The sequence below is a fragment of the Sebastes umbrosus genome, chromosome 10 (assembly GCF_015220745.1).
Source record: "Sebastes umbrosus isolate fSebUmb1 chromosome 10, fSebUmb1.pri, whole genome shotgun sequence".
NCBI lineage: Eukaryota > Metazoa > Chordata > Actinopteri > Perciformes > Sebastidae > Sebastes > Sebastes umbrosus.
The window spans coordinates 22,868,272-22,880,633 of NC_051278.1; the positions used below are offsets into that span (position 1 = coordinate 22,868,272).

Consider the following 12,362-nt stretch of genomic DNA (forward strand, 5'->3'; position numbering starts at 1 on the left):
AACAAACAAACGAACAAACATGGGAGACATGATGAGCAAGCACAAATGTTACACAAACACACAGCACACAAAAGACAATGGATCCAATCCAGAAGAGCCATATTATTAGCTACATGGAGGACATAAAAACAAGACCACAAAACAAAAACATGGTGGACAGTTAGAGTGGATGGGTGGAGGTTACAGAGGAAGTGTTAAAAACCAAGACATCTTCTCTGTGGCTTGTAATTAGGATGGTGTTAGCATGGTTTCCCATCCTGTTGTGTTAGAGCATCTGGGACACACATTGCTGCTGCAAGAATGTCATCCAATTAATAGAGCAGCTGAGAGTGCCGCTGGTTGCAGCTGTGTGCCTCAGAAGGTCTTTATTCTCCTCCCTATGCCTACAGTGGAGATGGAAATGATTTCTGCCAACTGCGAGGTCTTGTGTCACATGTCAAAATGATAGAAGAAGTAGCTCCTGTAAATGATCTTATGTAGGAAAAAGAAAATCCTTTTCATCACTTAAAGGTGCTAAATATGAAATTCAGAGCATTAATATAGCAGCAAACAACTATGTGAGGATATAAATGAGTAATGTCTACCTGAGCAGAGAAGGAAGTCTCTCTTCCTCTGTGTGTGTTATAATTAGGGCTGCCCCCTCTTAGTCAATTAGTCAACTAATCAGTCGTTTTGGTCTTAGTCAACTAAGATTTCTTTAGTCAATTAGTTGTTTTTTAATGTTTTTTTCATGCTGAATGACTAAGTTCAATACATTTGTGAGTATATCTCTGGTAAACACAAAATTTAAAGTGGTGTTTTTGTGTGATTCTTTGTGGAGAAACTCTGTTTTGCAAATCTGTCGATTAAATCGATTAGTCTACAAAATGTATGTCGAACAACTAAGAATTTCTTTGGTCGAAGACAGCCCTAGTTGTAATCCGAGCTTCTCTGTGCTTTGTTTATATAGCCGGGCCGGCCGTGCGTGCATGTTAGATGTGAGTCCCTGTGTGTGCCCCACTATCTAGCTAATCGCCGCCACTCTGCAGTGTGCTCATACGGCAGTTACCGCTGATAACGCCGTCCTGAACCATGGTGGAAGCGTAACACCCACCCTCCAGTTCCCCTCCTGCCAGCTGCTAGCCAGCTCAGCTGTCGCCATGTTGAGAGCCGTGTGGAGACAATCCCTCAATCATAGATATAATCTGAATTTGGAATTTAGCACCTTTAACTACTCTTCTTAATTTCCAATGATGGGAATATCCGATAGACTCAGAGAGACAGTGTAAATTAATAATTCTAGGCTATGTGATTAAACAAAAAACAAAACAAAAAATCATATCATATTGCAAAACTTATGTCAAGTTAAAGGAATAGATTAACTTTTTGCGAAATACTATTCACTTTCTGGTGGATAGTTGGAGGAGAAAATTGATACCGCTCTCACAAATCATAAATGAGCAGTTGCCAGGCGACCAGCAGAGACTCCAGGAAGTCACCAGTCCCAGCCAAATTATTTAGACATAATGTGTTCTTTTGTGAGTTTTAAAGGGAGAGCTCGGCTGTTTTGAAATGGAGTTGTATGAGGTACCTATCCATAGTCAGTGTATTACCTACAGCAGATGATGGTCAACACGACCCCAGTTTGGAGAAACAGACAGGAGTACTGACATGGGAGCAGCGCAATGTACAGTACTGCTGTGGACGGAGTCGGCAGCAAAACGTATTTTAGCCACCTAAAAGAACGGCTCACCTTAAAAAAATCAATATCCATTTAAATATACAGTATGCTATATTTAGAATATTTTCACGGCTTTATCTTGCCGTCAGACAGCCCTTTCTGATGGGGTACTGAACTGCAAGTTAAACATATCTATGCTCTCTTCAAATGGAGGCAGACTCCGTTGACAAAAACAGTATAGATACGTTTCACTTTCAGTTCAATTCCCTGTCGGAAAATATTCTAAATATAGTGTACACTTAAACTGATATTGATTTTTTTAGGTGGGCCTTTCTACTGTAGATAATACACTGACTATGGATAAGTACCTCATACAACCCCACTTCAAAACACCCAAACTATCCCTTTAAAAGGTGATGGTAGGCGGATTTTTAAAACTGTTGGACGAAGCTACAGTAGGCTAGCTGTTCCCCCCCACGTTTCCATTCTTTATGCTAGAATAAGCTAACCGACTGCTCGCATTAGTTTCATATTTACCACACAGACATAGACAAAGTGGTATCAATCCCATTTTAACTCTCCACCAGGACGCAAATAAGCATGTTCCCCAGAATGTCTAACTATTTCTTTAGGCAATATGTTTATTTTAGTGTAAAATTGGACTAAAACAAGGAGGAGGAGGATTTGTATTCACTTCCATCAGAGGGTTAACTCTCATCTCATGCTGTCTGAGCTTTCAACATGTCTCTTTTTGGGCTTTTCAAAAGAACCATCATGAATTCCAAACCCAGTTTCTTTCCAGAAATATGTGCTTTTTTTTCTGTGACAATGCGGTGGCACAGACTGCTGAAGACCACAGGCCTGACAAAGAGATGCTTTATGAGTTTCATGCCATTCCCATGACTGACTAGACACATAAACACTAATTACACTGACAGATTGTCCTTCCCAAAAACCCCCTGGCAGCAAACTCCGGCTATCTCTGACAGGCAGATAAGAGTGTTGGGTGTAGACTTTTGCATTTGTGTCTGTGTGTGGTCATCCATTTGTGGTATGCATACATGTTGAAATCTTTTCTTGATAAATGTATATTCTAAATTGGGGAGAAAGGGATATTTAAACATGTTTAAGATATTGTGAAACTGTTCAGCCTCATGTATTCTCTCTCTCTCCCTCCATGCTTGAGTCATAAAACATACAACACCGAGGGGATCCTGGGTCTCATTGTTAGAGAGTACAGCAGTTGTACAGCAAAAGATGTTTTGGCCAGAGAGCTGGAAAATCTCGATGTTTGTTTGGAAGTGTAATTTGCAACTTAATTATTTCCGTGCCTCCAGTTTGTTGGGTTTTCTCTAACACAATGCTGCATAAATCTTTACCAAACTAGCTGCAGTACCTGTCAAGACTCAAAGTCTGAGTGTGTGACAGTAATTGAGCTCTATTGCTCTGAGATTAAAATGTTTTCTCCACTAATATTGAAAAGGCTTGAAGAATGAAACGATGGCTTGATAACCGTATCTGACAGGGCTATCAGGATGACTGCACGATTGGTCGCACATGTGTCCGAGTTAAATTCTGGCAAACAAAAGTCTACATAGGTGTGTTTCTTATCAGGGTTTTGGATCCTTCTCTCTAAACAGCAACACTCGTCCACTGTACTGTAACTTATCTGCAATCCAAAATGATAAGCAGACATTGCATGAAATAGCATAATTCATGTCAGAGCTTGTTTGTAATGTGCGATAATTTAAAGAGCATGACTCGTGAAATATTCTCATGTTTTATTCCTTACTGCTGATAGAAACACATGCCTCTTTCATGAGCTCACTCCACGGAGGTCACATCGCTTAATACTGCGCTGAATCCATTCTGTACAGTGCATCACTTCAGTGGTTGTGGTCTGGTCTCTCCTGGCACTCCTCCTTGCTGTTTACCCAGGCTTGAATCTACACTCTGTTCAAGCGTGCTTATGATGGCAGGCAGACAGACGGAGGTGTTCACACCAGCACCGGCGTCAGCCGTTAGCGTAGGCCGGCGGTTGGTGAAGTAAGGGCGAGTTTGCTCCGTTTTGTCACAGATCAAAGACTGAGGACTGAGGGCAGAGGTGGTGTCTGTGTGAGGTTGTGTTTGTGCGTGGGTGGGCAGAGGAAAGAGACTTTGCGGTGACTTACCTTCCCCAGCTTTCGAGGCGCCCAGCTCAGAGTCATCCCGCGTGGCACTGTGGGAGTGGAGGTAGGTAGCAGGGACCCAACCCTGCTCCTCTGCGGTGCTGACGAACCACCAACCTGTGGATACACACAGAGGCGGAAATTCACAACCACGTAGAGTGTAACAATGTGAAAAGTTTGCAGGATGTTTAACAAACATGTCATACAATCCATTACGCAGCAAGATAAAGTTTGTTGAAATTTTTTGCAGATGATTTTGGGGCCCGTGATAAGATTCCCGGCCCAAAAAGTACACATAATAAATCTCTACAAAGGCAGATGAAAGTGAACCCAGATGACATCTGCTGATGTGGCCTTCAAGTCTGGCTCATATCTCCCATAAAATCACTTGTTTTGATCCCTGATTTGATCAAATAAATATACATATAAATCACGGGGATCAGCTACAAATGGACATGAACATGAGGAACTTGTAGCTTGAACTATAACTACGATCAGGGCCAAGAACATCAGAGGTAACACCGCCTGGCTGTAGCTCGACTCATGACGACGAGGTCATGTTCAACCTGCGTTCCATCAGGATCAGTCATGATTTGAGTGGGCAGGGCAATTCTAAAGTGTTGTTTCTCAGCCAAAATATCCATTTGCAATGTTGCAGCTGATTTGACTTGGTTCCTCTGGGTTTGACAACATTGCTCCGACAATTACTTTATGCCTCAGCTGGAAAGGTGCGCCGACACAGTACACTTTGAAAAATCTGATCCCAGTAAAGCGAGTGGAGTACAGCGATCCTCGTGGCAAATGTAAAGCACATTATGAACACTATTCCCGACATTTTAACTTGTGCTAAATCACATCCACAAAAAAGTCCCCTCACATTTCTGGGTGACAAAGCTGGCACAGAAAACTGTCCTGCGTGGTATGCCCCACACATACGCTATTTGTTGTGGTAACGGGAATACAATATGGCTGACAGCTGTCTGGACAACCCATAAAGAGGATGGGGGTGTTCCATCACACTTTCACAGCTGGTCCAAACATTCAGTGGACATTTTCCTACAGAAATGGCGAATTATGAGGTAATTTAGTTGCACACAAAAAGAAGTGGAACGTAGTATGATACACTGAAAGGAATGATGTATTACTTAAAGGGACTGTATGTAACTTTTTACACTTTTTATTGCCAATGTGTGAACAGGTTGTAGCCTAAGCTAAAAAATGTGATCTTTCGTGACTTTCTGGGTTTACTTTATCAGCCTGCAGACTGCTTCTAATGTGAAGAACCTGGGCCTGTTTTTCCGGGAAAATCCAACAGATGTGACGTCATGCGCGCTCGCAAGTAGGTTAGGCGTAGCTAAAGTTCAGTTAGAAATGGAGTCCGCTAATGCCAACAAACAACCAGCCACCACCACAACTAAGACTCCAACACAAACTGCACACAAGTTAAATCTAGTGAAGCCCATCTTGCAAAACAGGAATGTGACCGATGTCAGGCATAAACTGTTGTTGTGTTGTGGGAGTGTGTGTGCGCGTGGGAAGTGAGTGGTGAAGCAAGAGAGAGAGCGGCAGCGAGTTTGTGAGAAAATCAGTGAGCAGTGGAGCATAAGGGAGTTAGTTTAGCTTTGAGAATATCAAGTGAATGTACAGTGGAAGTTGCAGTTTGTGCAGAAATGTGTCGTGTAGTGAAGTGACGGGGCTCCGGAGCGAGTAACGTTATCGACTCCGGTCCAGGAGACCAGAACTACGGTGTCTCCCCTGTGTCTTCTGACCACGGTCGGGAGACTGAAGCAGGAAAGTTTACACTAGGATCAATATCGGCCGGGACCTTCGATTCATGGAGGGACCTTCGTTTGGTGAGATAACATTACTGCCAAGCATGTGAAATATATAGTGATATTGTGGTTTTAGCTGGCTAATGTTGCTAACGTTAATCAACATGATGCCTGTCAATCACGTCAGTCTTGTGTGTGTCAGTAGCGCGAGCAACAGGACGCTGACTGTCGTTGACTTAACGGCCACAGGTGTCACTGTTAACAAGCAATTTCTGATTCTTACAGAGAATCCCTTTAATTAAGGATATGGTAAAGGATGAGATGCTGATATAGAAATAACAGCAACAAGAGTGCAGACTCCTGTTTTAGGCTATAATGATTCATCTGCATTTAGTGGAATATATTGTGATTATGTCCTTAATTTTGCAGTCATGCATAACAATTAGATAGGTTGCAATTAAAGGCTGCTGTGGATTAGAAAAGGTTATTACTGGTGTTTGAGGTAGACAGGAAAGTACACAGTGTTTCATTTTTCGATTATGTTGGATCTGCTTTATGTGGAGAAATTATTTTGTTGAGTCAGAGAGATTTTTAAAACTTACAATATGTGAAATTTCTTTCACACCTACTGTATCGTGGCATCTTATCTCTTGGCAAAAACAAAACCAGGGTGGAGCTACAAACCTCTGTCAACACTGAACAATTCCTCAGTGTGCTGTTACATTCAAACACTTTCACTACCATTTATTGATTTCTGCAAGAATGCCCGTAGGATTTGGTATCAGGTCCCTTTCTCAGGCAGTTTCCCACTGTAGTTATGGTTATAAAAAAAAATTATAATTGTGTAATGTTGGCAACCCTGAATTCTGATGACTAACATGAGAATCTGTCCACCAAATGTATCTGGAATCCGGGGCCGTCCCGCTGACAGACTAAATTACTTTCTCAGTGGAGGAAATGAAAATCTTTCCAGGCTTTTTTGTAGCTTACACATGCAATCTCTGTGATTCATATGACAGATGATGTATTTAATTGATGAAGCTATACAACAGTTTTTGCATAGAGTTAGGGTGGGTCCACAGAGGAGGATGCTGTTTGGCTCTGAGCAACATGCTGGCTAGCGCTCAGGTACGCAACAAGCCGTTTAATGTGCTCAGTCTTCGCACCAAAGCTGTGCCTTGAACAAAACCTCCAATGCCAATAAAACAGACAAAAACAAAATGCTGTCAACAATATTCAGGACCCAAAATACAGACTTTTTCTTTCTACACTGGAGCTGGAAGATTGTGAGAAGTATTGTTAGGCATTAATTACACTGACATCCTAATTTTAAATGAGTTCATTATAGCAACATTTTACTTACTGTATATCTCATTATAGTCACTAAAAACGTTTGAATAAATCTGACGTGTCGTGTTTAATGACCAGCAAAGGGCAACATCAACTACATTAATGGTATATTAAATTAAACTGTCCATTATAAAGAAAGGTCAGCTTGGCAGGAGTAAAAAAAAAAACTGCGTCAGCTCAATAAAGAAAAAAACATACATTTGCAAATTGCCATTTTCACACTGACGTCCCTGCTTGCGGGGGAGATGTCATTCTCACCTCAGCATACCGACACTCATAGAAATGTAAGCAAATATAACAATATTGTGTAGGAAGGCTCTTTATAAAAGGCCTGAGTAGATATATGCCGTTATTGATGGCTAGGGCTGCCTGGTCTGTATTTTTCAGCCATCCTCCCATATGGCAGGTGCTTAGGCTGAGTTCAATGAACCTCAAAAGAAGCAATAAAGCGTACTTTTAAAAAACACACACGCATTACACAAGTGCTGATTTCCCAGCCATTGCAGGCTTACATCAGGCAGGTTGCAATTATGTGAAAAAAACAAAACACTTCTAACAGAGAAACCTGCTTCGTGTCTTTCATCACATGTATTCATTAACAGAGTGACTGCAATTCAATCCTGCAAAAAAAAACAGCTCCATAACATTCAAACCATGTGGTGGACATGAACTAATTCTATATGTTTAGAGCTTCAGACTTCAAATGAAATGTACTTTTTGTTTTGATAATAATTCCTCTGGCATATTTCTCCATAAGGGCTGGGAGGGGAATGAGATTTTTTAACGTTTGGATAATGTCAACTTCATAGTCGACGGGGTTATCATTTGTACATTCTTCATGATGACAGAGACCTTTAAACTGAGGTCATTATAAAAGAAACAGCTGTTTTCTGGGTCTCCTGTTGCCATTTTTCTGAAGGTGAAAAAGTTAACAGTAAAGCTCCTGAGACACAAGTGAATGAAGTTGTGGCTTTGGCTGCTGAAAGGCAAAATGGCAGATAATGGAAATAAGATTATGGGAAGAACGTGTTCTCTCCTCCTCGTTTCCGGATGGCAGGGATTATCTGTACAGATGTGGGAGGAACAAAGGTGAAGGAAGCATACCTTGTGTCTGGAAATATGTGTGTGTGTGGGAGTGTGTTTGTACCAGTACAATGAGAGAGAGAGCATATATACATTAAAAGGCTACACTTGTATCTGTGAATTTTTGTATCATCTCTCGCTGGTTTTGATCAGTCTTTATCTCAACCTGCTTTTCTCCCTGTCTGCATATCCACGTTAGGAAAAGTTCAAAATCTTGGAAAGCCGCTGCAGAGTTTCAACCACAAAGGGAAAAAAAGAACACAGCCAAATGCTGACTGGCAATACACTTTGCTAAACATTATTCAATATTACGATTATAGCTACTTAGTCAACATCCTGAGTAAATCACAAAGCTTTTTTGAAACGTTTGAGCAGAGTTTAGTTTGGTAACCCCCACGCTTTGGGGGTCAGCGGTTGCATAAGACAATAGCTAAACCCGCAACCCTCTGGTGGAGATGTCATTTAACACCATTACACTAAAGGATCAGGACCACAGACATCAACCTCAAATGTCACAGCCTCGGAAAGGAAGAAACCAAACGGTTTGTCCAGACAACACTGTTGTATTGCTCTACAAGGACATCATGAAAAACATAGATGTTTTAAACAGAGCTGAGGGCAATCTGTAACTGAGTTTATGCCTCCGTAGCCTGCTGTGAGCTGCAAAACTCTGGTCGTAGCAAGTTAAGTGCCTGCTTGATTCCAATTATTTCTGTAATAAAAAAAAAGAAAAGAAAATGATGATGTCAGCCTAATTCAGACAGCATGAAACAGACAGATCCAGATTTTTGAAGCAAAAAATTAAACATTTTGGGAAGAAAGGTTTCTCGTGGAGAAAACCGGCACCAGCACTGAATCTGAAGCTCATGTTATGTCTCGTAAGTTCCTGGAATCTCCGATGGTTACCTGGCAACTGGTACCAGCCAAGAAATAGTCCAGAACATAACCCCCTATAAAATTACAAATTATCATCTCAACTCATTCTCACTCCCAACTCGTCAAATACCGCAGATTCTGCATTGAACACCAACGCACAGAGGCACGCTTTAGCAACAGAATGTGACAAACCGGGCTTTCAACTAACTCCAATGTAAACCCAACCACGGCGTTATTCGACAGTTGGAGCAAGTGACGTAGTATTAATAGCATTAGAGTCCGCTCAGGATGAGCGGGAGCGGTGGTGGATGGGTCGAACAAACAAAGGACTTTCAACCAGGAGATCGGTGTTCGTTTCCCGTGAGAAACTAAAAGTAACGTTGACTTATTTTGTCATGTCAGTCTTTAGTCGTGTGACTTGTCGGTATCATCTGTCCCATGAGTTGTTGGTCACGTGAGTCGTTAGTACTGTCAGTCCCATCAGTCCCGTGAGTCGCTAGTCAGTGAAGTTAACGTCAACCACGACCGTTTCCTAACCCTAACTTAGTGGTTGTGTTGCCTAAACCTAACTTCCTGTAAAAACGGAAGTTTATTTTGAAAGGACACTATGCATGTAACAAGCGTATATTGACACGCCATCCCTGGTCCGTCCAAAAGTAACACAAGAGTGGTACCCCGTGCGTCGGTCTCCACCAAGCGGCGGTATTTGACGAGTTGGGAGTGAGAATGTGTGGTTGTGGTACAGATTAAACTAAAATGTTAATTTGTGAGCTTTAGAGGTGCTGGAAGGTGTATTTTGTTACCGTTGGAGAGAGCCAGGCTAGCTGTTTCCTACTGTTTCCAGTCTTTGTGCTAAGCTACGCTAACCGACTGCTTGCTGTAGCTTCATATTGAATGGACAGATATAAGAGCGATATCGACCTTCTCATCTAACTCTCCGCCAGAAAGTGAATAGACAAATCAATGTTGGTTATGTAAGCTGAAAGTTTTGCAGCAACTTCACAACGATGATGGAAAATGCAACTGAGATATATACTGATACTAGATAATTTTTATAGGACTTTTATGGAGTTGTCCTCTCAATTAACTTATATTCTACCCGTGCAGATACATGTAGTGGATGAACGTAATAAGAGTGAGCAGCCTTTCTGAGCTCTATGTGTCTCTTCTCATACAGTATCAGCCATCTGGAAACTCTATCAGCTTTAAGAGCCGGGCTTCATTTTAACTGTAATCAACAACAGACTCTCAGCTGCAACAAGAAACTAGATTTATGCCATTTTGGGTTTTTCCTGAGGTGACTGGATGACCTATAAAACAAAACCGCAATCTACGTATACAATCAATCACCTAAGAAATGACATACATAACACAGTGTGACATTGCAATGCTCCTTAATGTCCTACTCATCCCTACAAATTTGTCACTGACCTCAAAATGTGCTGAGATTTTTTTTTTTTTTGTGGGGGGGTTAACTCTGTAGTACTCACAAAGGATTTCTACACATCTAGCATGAATGTAAGAACCACAGATTCAGCAGCACAAGGAGGCTTTTTCTTCATGACCTGAAATGTTGAGGAATGCAGTGGCTCAGCAGTCCTGCAGATATCTGACACCACTGTTGAGTAGAGCAGGAGAAAACCCCATTCATTCCCAGCTTCTGTATTCATTAACAGTGGATTCAGTATCAATGCACATGGGGGAAGGTTATCCAGCCCAATATACACACATTTACAGTTTTCATAAAACACTGGGTTTCAATTACCTGGGTGGCTGTGGTACGAGGGTGGGGAGGGGAAGGGGGCAAAAACGGCACAACACCACTTTCAAGAGCTGATGTTGACCTAAGGAACAACCTTCTCTCCCTCCCAGCCTCTGAAAGGATCCCCTCATGGTCTGAACTAAGCTATAGCCCCCAGCTTGTGTGCTTTCTAGGCTCCACTGATTTGGAGACACAGAAGTCCTTGAGTGTCTGAAAGACCACCCCTTAAAATGCCAGGTTAACTCAATGGTCAATTCTTGACTGAGAGACAGAGGCACATTTTTGGCGCCTGCCAGACTGATTTCTGAACACTATTATTACCACTATTTGTGCTCTTAAAAACTGTTATTGCTCCCGTTTTTCATCTCCTCTTGCCTGTATTGCTCTGCGACAAAGATGCAAAAAAAATAAAGCAGCAGAAAAGCCAGTAACAAACCTGCCATTTAAGTTTCCATATCTAAAAAATACAGGATAAGGTTAATTTCTTGAGACGGTCATTAGTGCTTCCTATGGTAAACTGAAAGAATGTGGTAGATGGGGATTACTATGAGTGGATAATGTGTCTTCCATCTGCTCCTGCAGATTCTGCTTTAAAAAAAAAGAAAGACATTTGACACTTGGCAAAGTTTTCTGTATCATGTCTTTGGTGGTTCACTGACAAGAATTATAGGGTTTTGCCTCTTTTATACAAGGAAACATGTTCTTGCTGAGACTGCACATACCAAACTGAGGGTTTGAGCACAAGCAGCACTAGAAGCTCAACACTGACCTTGCCTTTAATCCTGCTGCATATCAGAGACAGAAAAGTTGGAGCAGCCAGTATACATGCAATTCAATACAAATTGATTCAAGCAGCTGTCACACTTGCAGAAACCACTGATGCTAGAATAAAAATAAAAGTAATTTCAGTTCTCTCATTAACTAACTGAATATTATGGTAACACACCTTTTGTTGGTGCTATTATCTATAAGTACAGGCGAAAGACAGCTGGTCATCTAGCTATAAAGCGAGGAATCTCTGTCTGTCTTTCTGTGTCTCCTTCGCATATCTCAAGAACCGGTCAATCGATCGACTTCACACTTGGCGGGTGTATTGGTGAGGACCAAAGGGAGTTCAGTGTCTAATGTGGTGCAATTTGACCAGATGGCGGCGCTATAACAATGAACTTTAGGTTTCGTTTTGTAATTTATGAACGGTAACTCAGAAACAAAATTCACAAAAAATGTTCCTGCATTTTGTGGGTCCAAACGAATCTATCCATATAAGCCACGCCCATTTGCATCATTTTCAACTATTCTGAATTGTCTAAATTTAATTTTTTGCTACTTCTCCTACAAATTTTGAGCAATCGTCACCTAATTTGGTACAGAACATCTGTGGACCAAGCTGGAAATAGTTACTTTTTTGGATTTTTGATATTCCATATAGTTTTGCTAACGCTGGCCCTAAACGTTAGCTCAAATGCTGTGGGCAGGGCTTATGTTTGCGAAAAATGTCTTATCTCCTGAACGCTTTGTGCTATTTCGACTACATTTGGTGGACATGTGTAGATATGATGTCTGAGTGACCATGGCAAATTTGGTGCCACTTGGCCAATAGGTGGCGCTGTAGCAGCATCATCTAACCATAACAGAAGTATTCTCTGTTTGTCTGTGTATGACTGCCAGTCGCATATCTCGTGAACCGTTCA

At 41.5% G+C, this 12,362-nt stretch overlaps 1 protein-coding gene across 9 annotated transcripts in view; it reads right to left on the reverse strand.

Annotated features, from left to right (window-relative positions):
* Positions 1-12,362, reverse strand: part of LOC119495786 (SH3 and PX domain-containing protein 2A-like) — a 73,848-nt gene that overhangs the window by 8,370 nt on the left and 53,116 nt on the right. For all 9 annotated transcript variants that reach the window (XM_037782570.1, XM_037782574.1, XM_037782569.1 and 6 more), the window contains one exon: positions 3,832-3,945. In XM_037782570.1, the coding sequence (XP_037638498.1) occupies positions 3,832-3,945 (114 nt within the window). The remainder of the gene's footprint in view (positions 1-3,831; positions 3,946-12,362) is intronic.